Here is a 12,615-nt window from a genome sequence, read left to right on the forward strand (position 1 = left end):
AGTCCATTAAAGCAATCCACAACCAGATTGCTTGCCTCATAAAAATTTGACTCTGAAATTCACAGATTCATCTCGCTGACTACTTTCGATTGAAAATTTTTCAACTTTTGGGATTTTTTTTTAAATGGTATAGATACAGTGAAGAAAATAAGTATTTCAACATCCTGCTATTTTGCTATTTTTCCCACTTGGAAATCATGGAGGGGTCTGAAATTTTTATCGTAGGTGCATGTCCACTGTGAGAGAGATAAACAAAAAAGTAAAATTCAGAAATCACAATGCATGATTTTTTAACGATTTATTTGTGTAATATAGCTGAATATAAGTATTTGGACACCTGAGAAAATGAGTGCACTGTCCGATGTGCAGAAAAACACCCCCAAAACATGATGCTACCACCCCCATGCTTCACAGTAGGGATGCTGTTCTTCGGACTGTGCTCTTCATTCTTTTTCCTACAAACACGCTAAGTGGAATTATGACCAAAAAGTTCTATTTTGGTCTCATCTGACCACAAAACTTCCTCCCATGACTCCTCAGCATCATCCAAATAGCCACATGCAAACTTAAGACGGGCCTTGGACATGTGCTGGTTTTAGCAGAGGAACCTTTCGTGCCATGCATGATTTCAAATCATGACATCTTACTGTATTACCTACAGTAACTTTGGAAACAGTGGTCCCAGCTCTTTTCAAGTAAGTCACCAACTCCTGTCGTGTAGTTCGGGGCTGATTTTTTACCTTTCTTAGAATCATTGAGACCCCATGAGGTGGTATCTTGCAGGGGGTTCCACTCCGATTGTGATTGACCGTCATGTTCAGCTTCCTCCATTTTCTAATGATTGCTCCAACAGTGTACCTTTTTTCACCAAGCTGCCTGGCAATTGCTCCGTAGCCCTTTCCAGCTTTGCGGAGGTATACAATTTTGTTTCTGGTGTCTTTGAACAGCTCTTTGGTCTTTGCCATGTTACAAGTTCAAGTCTTACTGATTGAATGGGGTGGACAGGTGTCTTTATGCAGCTAACAACCTCAAACAATACAGGATGATACATGGAGTGCAGGTGGACTTCTAATGGGCGGGCTAACAGGTCTTTCAGGGTCAGAGTTCTAGCTGATACACAGGTTTTCAAATACTTATTTGCAGCTGTATCACACAAATAATTTGTTAAAAAGATCATGCATTGTGATTTCTGGATTTTTCTTTTTAGTTTATCTCTCTCACAAAAAAATCGTATTTATACAGAACATATAGAATTTTCACAGCAATCTCATCAAAATGTGCGGCCTCTTCTCAAGGTTGTTCATTTACTTCATGTTGAGGTTTTGAGTTTTTCATTGCCCTCATGTCGGTTTTAGATCAGGGGATGGTGTCATAATAGTCTGTAGTTTGCAATAATCTGTTGTATGTGCAGGCCTTTGAGACTCTTTGTGATAAATGGCTATACAAATAAAAATGACTTGACTTTTAAGATCTGTTTTCTTTGTTTTTCTTGGAAACCTGAAAAAATAAAATCCTTGAATTGAGCAAAAGTATCTCCTATTGCAGATGGAAGATATATTTTATCCATGCAAATAAATGTTTTCTGATGAGTATAGAAAAATGAGACTTAAAGTTGATACACTAGTCTACAAACGTATATATTTCAACCATATTACAGTCTTATCTTTGAACTTACACTGAAATGTCCTTTTTTATTTCAAAAAGTAAATGCAAATACAATAGAACGGGAAATATGACCAGCTAAATTACTGTACCTGAAAATGGGGTAAGAATTTAATTTTTGGGGGGGTTTGTTTTAAATTCTGGAAAAACTGTAATTTTGCTGATTTCATGAATATTTTTCTTACTTCACTTTCCCGTATTTTAACTTGTCATACAGTTAGTTTTATACAATTTCCCTTTGATTTTCTATTCAAAATAATGAATAATATTACTTGAAATAGAATCATCTGTTATTTTTTTTTTTAACAGAATAAGCTAAATATGCTGTTACATAGTTACTAAAACTCTTAACCCAAAATACCTTATTAAAATCATTTTTTTACTTGGCCAACATTCTTTTTTATCTACATGTTTATCCTGGAGTGCCACATCTAATCTCATTGTAAGCAATTTTCACTATGTTCTTATCAATTAGAATTCGTATTCTATTTTACAAATTTTACTCAACGACAGCCACATTTCTGCAAATAATAATTAATTAGTTTTCTTAAGTTTAATGAAATGTAAGATTTTATTTAGTTAAAGAAGAGTTGTGAAACACTGAGTTAAGTAATCCAAGGGGAGATTATGATCAGTAGCCACCACATTGACATTTACTTACAGATCCCAAACCAAACCATTAGAACCCCCCCTTTGAATCGATAATTGCAAGCAATTTGACTTATGCATATCAGTTTTTCTCACAGGTTTTTGGAATATTGTCCTCAAAACGGTTGTAAAAGATAAGAGGACCCCTTCTGAGACAAAGCCAGTTTTAAAAATGTTACCAAATAACAAGATCTAGTTAAACTACCTTAAAAATTCCAACGTGTGTGTTTGTTTGTGACTCATAGGCAACGAAACGGCTAAACCGTTTTTTGTGAAAATGTACACAGTTGTACATCAGGCTTCCCTGAGTGTCCTTAGTTAGGTTTTGTGTCAAGGCACCCCCTTTAAAGAGCAACAAAATCGTTAAACACGAGTCCTGCAGCTCCGGACCACTCCAAGCACCCGGATCCAATCTTCTATCGGAACAAACGCCTCGATTGATGAAATTATTTCCACAAAACACAGCCCGCTACGACGAGCCATTCTGCTTTTTGTAAATAATCCTGAAAAAAACGGAGCAGTCCCTTTTAGGCCACCTTGTTTTTTATTGTAGTTTATCTATTTCAAGCTTGGTTGCTTCAGTACAAGAAAGGTGATAGAGAGGTAATGGATTACATTTTAACCAGGCAATGGGCTGAGTCCTGACTCATCACAATTGCGAGGAGTGAAAATGAGTTCTTATCAAAAGAAAGCACTGACCGGGGTGTCAACAAGATACATTCCATTACTATTTGAAAACAATGTAACTTATATATCTCTCGAAAATCTTACCCTTTTTACAAGGATCCTTAAAAATACATTTTGTAATATCTGATGGCTACATGTTGCTGTATTGTGTCCTGCACACAAAAATGAGTGCTACAAAGCACAAAGAAGACAAACTAAAGAGATTTAGAGGGACCAAACCTCACAATTTTTCTTTTTTTTTTTGCCCAGCCTTTCACAAAAAAACGTAGAAACGGGGAAAAAAAGATACTTAAAGAGAATGATTCGAGCAAGGAATAAAGAAAGATCGAAATAATAGAGAAAGGAATGGAGAAAGGAAAATATAAAAAAATAAAGAAAATAATAATTAACAGGAAAGAAAGAAGGAAAGAAGGAAAAAAATAAGAAAAGTAATAAAAAAGAGATAAAAGAATGGAAAATGAAAAAAGGAAAAAAGGAAAAAATGATATAAACAAAAGAAAAAAAATAGATAAAAATAGAACCAAAAGCTCAGAAGAAAAGAAAACGGAAAAGGAAAAAAAGTAGACAAATAAATAAAAACAGAAAGGGAAAATTATTTGGAGAAATGGAAAAAGAATGTAAAGAAATGACGGGAAAAAAATCCAAAAGACAAAGGGTAAGAGAAAGAAAAAAGAAAAAGGAAGTCAAAGACGAACAAAGGAAAAAGAAAAAAAAAGAAAAAACAAAAGAAAAGAGAAGAATAGACAAAGGCCGTTCTTGATTTTTGGGGTCCCCGTAGCAACAAGAAGCTTATATGCAAATATTTGCTTTTAACATTTAGGTTTTCAATATCCGATATCCAATAAGTAGTCAGAATCAGAAAATCTTAAACAAAAAAAAAATGCAAAGAACCCACAAACTAAATCGATAAAGTTAAGGTATATAAGCAACAATTTATTATGTAGTTCCTCCCTGCTTGAGTATCAGCACCTGGGGCATGAGCTAGTTTTTATTTTGTGTTTTATTATTTTCTTTTTCCTTCCTTACATGAAGGAAAAACAACATAAAATATCCAAGGTTGTGTGAAATGATCCAAGTACCAACACAATCGATACCTAAATGAGTAACATATTGTACTGATACCGATATGCTAGTATCAGTGTTTGACATTCATTGCTTTTATATGGGTATTTATAATGTTTTCACGCGTAGAACCCGGAACAAAAGTTCCTAATAAATAAAGAGACAATGAGTTATGGTAAAAAACACCTTATTTCATTTAAACAATAAGCAAAAATAAATGAACTCTCTTATAAATTTGCATTAGTTTTAAAACACTTCTTGGTTGGGAGTTTTGCATGTGTTAAAAAAAAAAGCTTATCTAGAGGGAGCTGACATGATTGTTGACCATCGTGCTGCTTCGTAGTTAGGATTCTTCGTTGTGCTTTGTAGCACTATGCAATAAAGCGACATATTTGGGTCATATATCATATAGTATCCCTTTAAGTGTCATGAACTGGAACAGGATCAGGACCCAATTGCGTGACGTTTCTCACACAAGCTTTAATTTTACGGGAAATGGGGAATCATGCACGTTAGGCAGCGGTCTGGCGTGGAAAGACAAGAAGCCAGAGACCGACGAGATTGATACCAATTGCCCGAGCAAATATCAGACAGTTGGGGTCAATACCGGACAGACCGGGACAGACAGGATTGATATTGAAACAGGATATCAAAATTAAACAGGACATACTAGACGGAAACGAAAACTGGAGAGCATAATAAACAGAACAAAAATAGATGGGAACGAAACTAGAAACCGATATTAAACAGGACAAAATAAACGGGAACAGTACCGGACAGGAAATACCAACAGGAAAAAGGACCGAATCAGAACCCACGTCTTGCGGGGCAGAGGTTCGTTGACGGACTGACAAAGGGAGAGTAAGAGCACTGAGCTTAAATGGAAAGGAAGCCAATCTGTCAACGAGCCGGAGCTGGCGCCACACGGGCGGGGACACTTGGGCGCCATGGCAACCGTGACATTAAGTAGTTTCGCATAAAGATAACTCAAGTTGTAAGGAATGCACTGAATGTTAAAGCCGGGCAGATTGATCCAAATATCGATATTATCGATACTGACCGAGTACTACACTCGGATAGGTACTGTCTTTCCATTTTAATATTGTTGTTAGTTAGTAATTTTATTATACATACATCATGATTTTCAAATTTGTTCGCACTTTATTTGACGGTATTTTAGTGGTCTTGTTGACAGAGTTATAGAGTAGGGGTCTACAACGTGATGCCCGCAGGCCTCAAGTAGCCTCCAGACAATTTCTGAAAATATCTTACCAGTGATGGGTCATAGGGATTTTCTAACCGTCAGGAGAAATTTTAGTGGTTGATTTCTGTGAGGAGGGGGCGTGGCATATGCAGGAACAAGAAAATAAATGGTGCTAATAATGTGAGCAGAGAATTTATGGTAAAAGTGTGCTGAATGTTGTACTCTTGATTTCTAAAGTTATTTTGCCTTTAGAAAAAAAGAAAACGTCTTGTACAGTACCTAGAAATAGAAAAAGAAATATTTAAGTGGTTTGAAGCCGAGAGAGAGACAAAATGGATATGGAGTGTCTCGGCCAAGTGTTTCTTTGAGGGCTCTTAGGATGGATTCACTGCTTTCACAGGTTGGTTTACACTAGGAAAGTCAAACTCAGTTTGGCTCTTCCTGTTCTGAGGTGGGCCACAATGAATGAAGAGAAAGAAAGACATTGTGGGAGGGAGTTCAGCCAAAATATTGTCATTTTCACAACGCTGTGATGCAATAGCATGCTATCGATGTCAACCAGTGTAGCAAGTTACTGTTCAAATAACTAGTTACAAATGGTTACTATATATATACATATATATATATATATATATATATATATATATATATATATATATATATATATATATATATATATACTGGACTGTCTCAGAAAATTAGAATATTGTGTTAAAGTTCTTTATTTTCTGTAATGCAATTAAAAAAACAAAAATGTCATACATTCTGGATTCATTACACATCAACTGAACTATTTCAAGCCTTTTATTATTTGAATATTGCTGATTTTGGCTTACAGCTGAAAAAAACTCAAAAATCCTATCTCAGAATATTAGAATACTTCCTCAGACCAAGTAAAAAAATAATTTTATAACAGCAGCAAAACTAAATCAAACATTTGAAAATGTCCATTGATGCACTCAGTACTTGGTTGGGAATCCTTTTGCACGGATTACTGCATCAATCCGGCGTGGCATGGAGGCAATCAGCCTGTGGCATTGCTGAGGTGTTATTGATGCCCAGGATGCTTCGATAGCGGCCTTCAGCTCATTTGCATTTGTAGGTCTGGTGTCTTTCATCTTCTTCTTAACTATACCCCACAAATTCTCGATGGGGTTCAGGTCAGGGGAATTAGCAGGCCAATCAAGGACAGTGATGCCATGGTCAGTGCACCAGTTACTGGTGGTTTTGGCACTGTGGGCAGGTGCCAGATCATGCTGGAAAATGAAATCCTCATCTCCATAGAGCTTTTCAGCAGATGGAAGCATGTAGTGCTCTAAAATCTCTTGGTACACAGTTGCATTTACTCTGGACTTGATGAAACACAGTGGACCAACACCAGCAGCTGACATGGCTCCCCAAACCATTGCTGACTGTGGGAACTTCACACTGGATTTCAAGCAACTTGGATTTTGCTCCTCTCCAGCCTTTCTCCAGACTCTGGCGCCTTGACTTCCAAATGAAATGCAAAACTTGCTTTCGTCTGAAAAGAGGACTTTGGACCACTCTGCAACTGTCCAGTGCTTCTTCTCCATAGCCCAAGTCAGACGCTTCTTCCGTTGTCTTGAGTTCAGAAGTGGCTTGACCATGGGAATACGGCTATTGTAACCCATTTCCCGGACACGTCTGTGAACTGTGGCTTTTGATACCTGGACTCCAGCTTCAGCCCACTGTCTTTGAAGCTCCCCCAAATTCTGGAAGCGGCTCTTCTTCACAATTTTGTTAAGGCTGCGGTCATCTCTCTTGATTGTGCAGCGTTTCCGGCCACATTTTTCCTTTCCAACAGACTTTTTGTGGATATGCTTTGAAACTGCACTCTGTGAACAGCCTGCTCTTTGAGAAATTTCTTTTTGTGTCTTACCCTCCTGATGGAAGGTATCAATGATGGTCCTCTGGACAGCAGTCAGATCAGCAGTCTTCCCCATACTTGTGATTTAGTTTACTGAACCAAGCTGAGTGTTTTTAAGGCTCAGGAAACCTCGCAAGGTGTTTCGAGTTAATTAGATGATTCAGGTGATTAGTTGAATAGCCTACTTGTATACTTTTTCATGATATTCTAATATTTTGAGATAGGATTTTTGAGTTTTCTTAAGCTGTAAGCCAAATTCAGCAATATTGAAATAATAAAAGGCTTGAAATAGTTCAGTTGATGTGTAATGAATCCAGAATGTATGACATTTTTGTTTTTTTAATTGCATTACGGAAAATAAAGAACTTTATCACAATATTCTAATTTTCTGAGACAGTCCAGTATATATATATATATATATATATATATATATATATATATATATATATATATATATATGTGAATGTGAATGTGAACTCCAATTTTTTTAGCTTTGTTATTCAATAATCATTCAGACTATATTAATACTTTACCCTACATATTATCACGGAGGACTGTGGATCAGTTCCAAACACAACACAAATATTCAAAAACAATGGGGAAAAAATGATTTCATGTTTAGTATTAAATGTGTGAATTGGTTTATTTTATCAATTGAGTAATATAGTAAAACTCCTAAACCAACTCACCACGCTATACCATATCAACACTGCCCTCCAGCGGCCGGAAGGAGCATTTAATGAGCATTTGTTTAAAAAAATCATAACTTTGATAAAAAATAACCTAGAGACTCGCTTCTTTTTTTGACATACTCGGAAATTTATGGCGGGTCGGATTAAATAATCAAACGAGCCGGATTCGGGTTCGGCCTGCGGGCCTCACGTTGGACAAGCGTGGTGTACTTTTTTTTTTTTTCCATTTCATTTAAGATCTGGGTATTTAAAGCAGTTTTACGGGGTCACTTTGAATGCAGGTATATATAGTAACCATTTGTAACTAGTTATTTGAACAGTAACGTGCTACTCTGGTTGACATCAATAGCAAGCTATTGCATTACAGCGTTGTGAAAATGACAACATTTTGGCTGAACTCCCTCCCACAATGTCTTTCTTTCTCTTCATTCAGTTCAAATTCTGGTAAAGACTTTGCATACTTTACTTTTCTTTTACTTTCTTATCAGGAAAATGGTCATTTGTTAGCAGTTAGCATACAAGAATGTTTATTTTGGGAAATGGTTTGGAAGAAATCTGCCTTGTCCAGAATATACCCAAATGTTTATATATTGTGTTAAAACTTTTTGAATTGCTACACATAAAATAACTTCAAGTTACATCTCTAAGCTGCCTGTCTGCTATTGGCCAGTCATCCTGGAAGGGGGATGACCTCATGTGCGGTCACTCAAGGTTTCTTCATTTTCCTCATGTTGAGGTTTTTGAGTTTTTCCTTGCCCTCATGTCGGTTTTAGATCAGGGGATGGTGTCGTAATAATAATCTGTGTTCTGTGCAGCCCTTTGAGACTCCTTGTGATTAAGGGCGTCACAAATAAACACGACTTGATCTGACTTACTCTTGGGTGTCAGTAATCGTAATTACTTTTGAAAGGAATGCACTGAATGTTAAGGGTGGGCCGATTGATCCAAATATCGATATTATCGATACTGATCGAGTACTTCAATCAGATCGACACTGTCTTCCCATTTTAATAATGTTGTGAGTTGGTCATAATATTAAACATACTGGACTGTCTCAGAAAATTAGAATATTGTGATAAAGTTCTTTATTTTCTGTAATGCAATTAAAAAAACAAAAATGTCATACATTCTGGATTCATTACACATCAACTGAACTATTTCAAGCCTTTTATTATTTGAATATTGCTGATTTTGGCTTACAGCTGAAAAAAACTCAAAAATCCTATCTCAAAATATTAGAATACTTCCTCAGACCAAGTAAAAAAATAATTTTATAACAGCAAAACTAAATCAAACATTTGAAAATGTCCATTGATGCACTCAGTACTTGGTTGGGAATCCTTTTGCACAGATTACTGCATCAATCCGGCGTGGCATGGAGGCAATCAGCCTGTGGCATTGCTGAGGTGTTATTGATGCCCAGGATGCTTCGATAGCGGCCTTCAGCTCATTTGCATTTGTAGGTCTGGTGTCTTTCATCTTCTTCTTAACTATACCCCACAAATTCTCGATGGGGTTCAGGTCAGGGGAATTAGCAGGCCAATCAAGGACAGTGATGCCATGGTCAGTGCACCAGTTACTGGTGGTTTTGGCACTGTGGGCAGGTGCCAGATCATGCTGGAAAATGAAATCCTCATCTCCATAGAGCTTTTCAGCAGATGGAAGCATGTAGTGCTCTAAAATCTCTTGGTACACAGTTGCATTTACTCTGGACTTGATGAAACACAGTGGACCAACACCAGCAGCTGACATGGCTCCCCAAACCATTGCTGACTGTGGGAACTTCACACTGGATTTCAAGCAACTTGGATTTTGCTCCTCTCCAGCCTTTCTCCAGACTCTGGCGCCTTGACTCCCAAATGAAATTCAAAACTTGCTTTCGTCTAAAAAGAGGACTTTGGACCACTCTGCAACTGTCCAGTGCTTCTTCTCCATAGCCCAAGTCAGACGCTTCTTCCGTTGTCTTGAGTTCAGAAGTGGCTTGACCATGGGAATACGGCTATTGTCCTGGACACGTCTGTGAACTGTGGCTTTTGATACCTGGACTCCAGCTTCAGCCCACTGTCTTTGAAGCTCCCCCAAATTCTGGAAGCGGCTCTTCGTCACAATTTTGTTAAGGCTGCGGTCATCTCTCTTGGTTGTGCAGCGTTTCCGGCCACATTTTTCCCATCCAACAGACTTTTTGTGGATATGCTTTGAAACTGCACTCTGTGAACAGCCTGCTCTTTGAGAATTTTCCTTTTGTGTCTTACCCTCCTGATGGAGGGTATCAATGATGGTCCTATGGACAGCAGTCCTCCCCATACTTGTGATTTAGTTTACTGAACCAAGCTGAGTGTTTTTAAGGCTCAGGAAACCCTCGCAAGGTGTTTCGAGTTAATTAGATGATTCAGGTGAATAGTTGAATAGCCTACTTGTATACTTTTTTATGATATTCTAATATTTTGAGATAGGATTTTTGAGTTTTCTTAAGCTGTAAGCCAAATTCAGCAATATTCAAATAATAAAAGGCTTGAAATAGTTCAGTTGATGTGTAATGAATCCAGAATGTATGACATTTTTGTTTTTTTAATTGCATTACAGAAAATAAAGAACTTTATCACAATATTCTAATTTTCTGAGACAGTCCAGTACATTATAATTTTCAAATTTGACCAAATTGTGTTAGCACTTTATTTAATGGTATTTTAGTTGTCTTGTTGACATAGTTATAAAGTAGGGGTCTCCAACGTGGTGCCCGCAGGCCTCGGGTAGCCTCCAGACAGGTTCTGAAAATAGCTTATCAGTGATGGGTCATAGTGATTTTCTAAGCATTGGCATGATCACTGTCTTATGATTGTAGTTGTTGACTGTTCTCATTTTAACCCTTCTAATGATTACAACCTAGTAGTAGCATCCTAATAATATTGTAACAATATATCCATCCATCCATTATCTGCACCGCTTATCCTCAGTAGGGTCGCGGGGGTCCTGGAGCCCATCTCAGCTATCTTCGGCAGTGGGCAGGGGACACCCTGAATTGAGACATTTTTGTGATTAAGGGCTATATAAATAAATTTGACTTGACTTGACTTGCCAGCCAGTTGCAGGGCACACAGGGACAGACAATTCGCTCGCTCATTCACACAAAGGGACAATTTGGACAGGCAGCTGAGTCTGCTCCTTTGGCGCCAACTGCCTCGGACGCTGATTGGCTGCCTGTCACTTTTAAAACTCCCCGTCTTCCTGTCACCGGTTGTCAGTCCGTCTGCGAACCTCAGCTCACGCTAGGCAAGCATTTCGACCCTGACTCTCTCCTGTTCTTATTCCTGTCTGTTTCCCGGGCTGTGACCCATTTTCTGATCTCGACTACGATTTTGCTCCCCCGTCGTGGCTACTATTTTTTTTTTTTTTTTTGCTCTCGACAGCGCCATCGCTCGCCACAAAACTAACACTTCCGCGTCCGAGCAACCTGCTCCCTGCAATCAGCGCTCTACGGATCGTGTGTACTATCCTTTCCTTTCTTCCCAATAAAACTGAGAGAAACGCACACAAGTGGGTCCTCTCTCCGTTCTGGTCCTGACAGCATGTTTTTGGAATGTGGGAGGAAACCCACGCAAGCACTGGGAGAACATGCAAACTCCACACAGGAAGGTTCAATCTAATGATCTCGGATCTGTGCCGCACATGGCTAACTACTCTGCCGCCGTACTGCCTGTAACAATATAGGAACTAGTTATTTGAAGAGTAAGTACACCGGGGGGCTAAGAGGCAGGGTTGGGTAGGGTTACTTTAACTTGATTACTTTCAATTACTTTTGGATTACTCCTATACCAAATATGCTAATAAAAGACAAAAGAAACTAAATATGAAAAAAAATGACTAAATTTTATGCAGGCTTGGGGAGTAACGGAATACATGGAACGGCAAAAATGATGTTGGCAAGCTGTTTGGATTTATTTTCATTTTGTTTCTGTCGCATTTTAAGTTAGTTTTGACGGAGATCAAAGCCAGGAGAGAAAGCTTACCACGTGTTGTGAGTCATAATTGTATTCATATTTACTTTGTTTTGTCTTTTTTTAGCATATTTGGTATTGGAGTCATCCAAAAGTAATTGAAAGTAATCCAGTTAAAGTAACTCTACCCAACCCTGCTGAGAGGTAAAGTAATTACGTTTGAGATGAGTAACTAGTAACTAATTACCGTTTCACAGTAATGTGCCCAACACTGTCATCCATGTTGCCAGAGAACGTGAAAGTGGGTTATCTGCTTTGGCAAATGACTCTGGTAAACAGTAGTAGACTGTATCTCTAAAAATACTCTGAAAAGTACAACTCAAGCTTTGATGGAATACATTAAATCCCTTCCCAATCGGAATTAACTACACAAAACACTGCCCACTGACCTACAGCAAGAGGGGCTTACCTGTGTTGCCGTTCCTATCCGGGATGAGCATTTATCCGCTTGTGTCCTCACACAGTGGGAGAGACCCAAACCGGGAAAGCGACTGGAAAAGGTAAAAAACCTAGCACACAACTTCAAAAAGTGAAGTGCGGGGAGGCGAGCGCCCTGTCACTGGCGAAGCAACACGTTGAACAGCGCCACCATAGCCCCCGCCATTAGATCGATTTACTAAACAAACTGAAAGACGGGTGGGGATGTTAAACAGTAACCAGAGCGCCATAAAATCCAAAAGGAGAGGGAAGACCAGGTGGGAGCTCTTGTATGCACGCGAGGAAATCAACTTGAGAGAGCCCGGATGAGTTGCGGTAATGTTTTCACAAAGAAGCCGT

At 38.3% G+C, this 12,615-nt stretch overlaps 1 protein-coding gene across 1 annotated transcript in view; it reads right to left on the bottom strand.

Moving 5' to 3' along the window:
* Positions 1 to 12,606, bottom strand: part of hnf4g (hepatocyte nuclear factor 4, gamma) — a 39,266-nt gene extending 26,660 nt beyond the window's left edge. Inside the window, exon 1 of the mRNA XM_088322100.1 lies at positions 12,248 to 12,606. Within this exon, the coding sequence (XP_088178226.1) occupies positions 12,248 to 12,278 (31 nt within the window). The 5' untranslated portion in view covers positions 12,279 to 12,606. The remainder of the gene's footprint in view (positions 1 to 12,247) is intronic.
* Between the last annotated feature and the right edge of the window lie 9 nt (positions 12,607 to 12,615).

Source organism: Urocampus carinirostris, chromosome 18 (assembly GCF_059441175.1).
Source record: "Urocampus carinirostris isolate Australia breed hairy pipefish chromosome 18, RoL_Ucar_1.0, whole genome shotgun sequence".
Taxonomy (NCBI): domain Eukaryota; kingdom Metazoa; phylum Chordata; class Actinopteri; order Syngnathiformes; family Syngnathidae; genus Urocampus; species Urocampus carinirostris.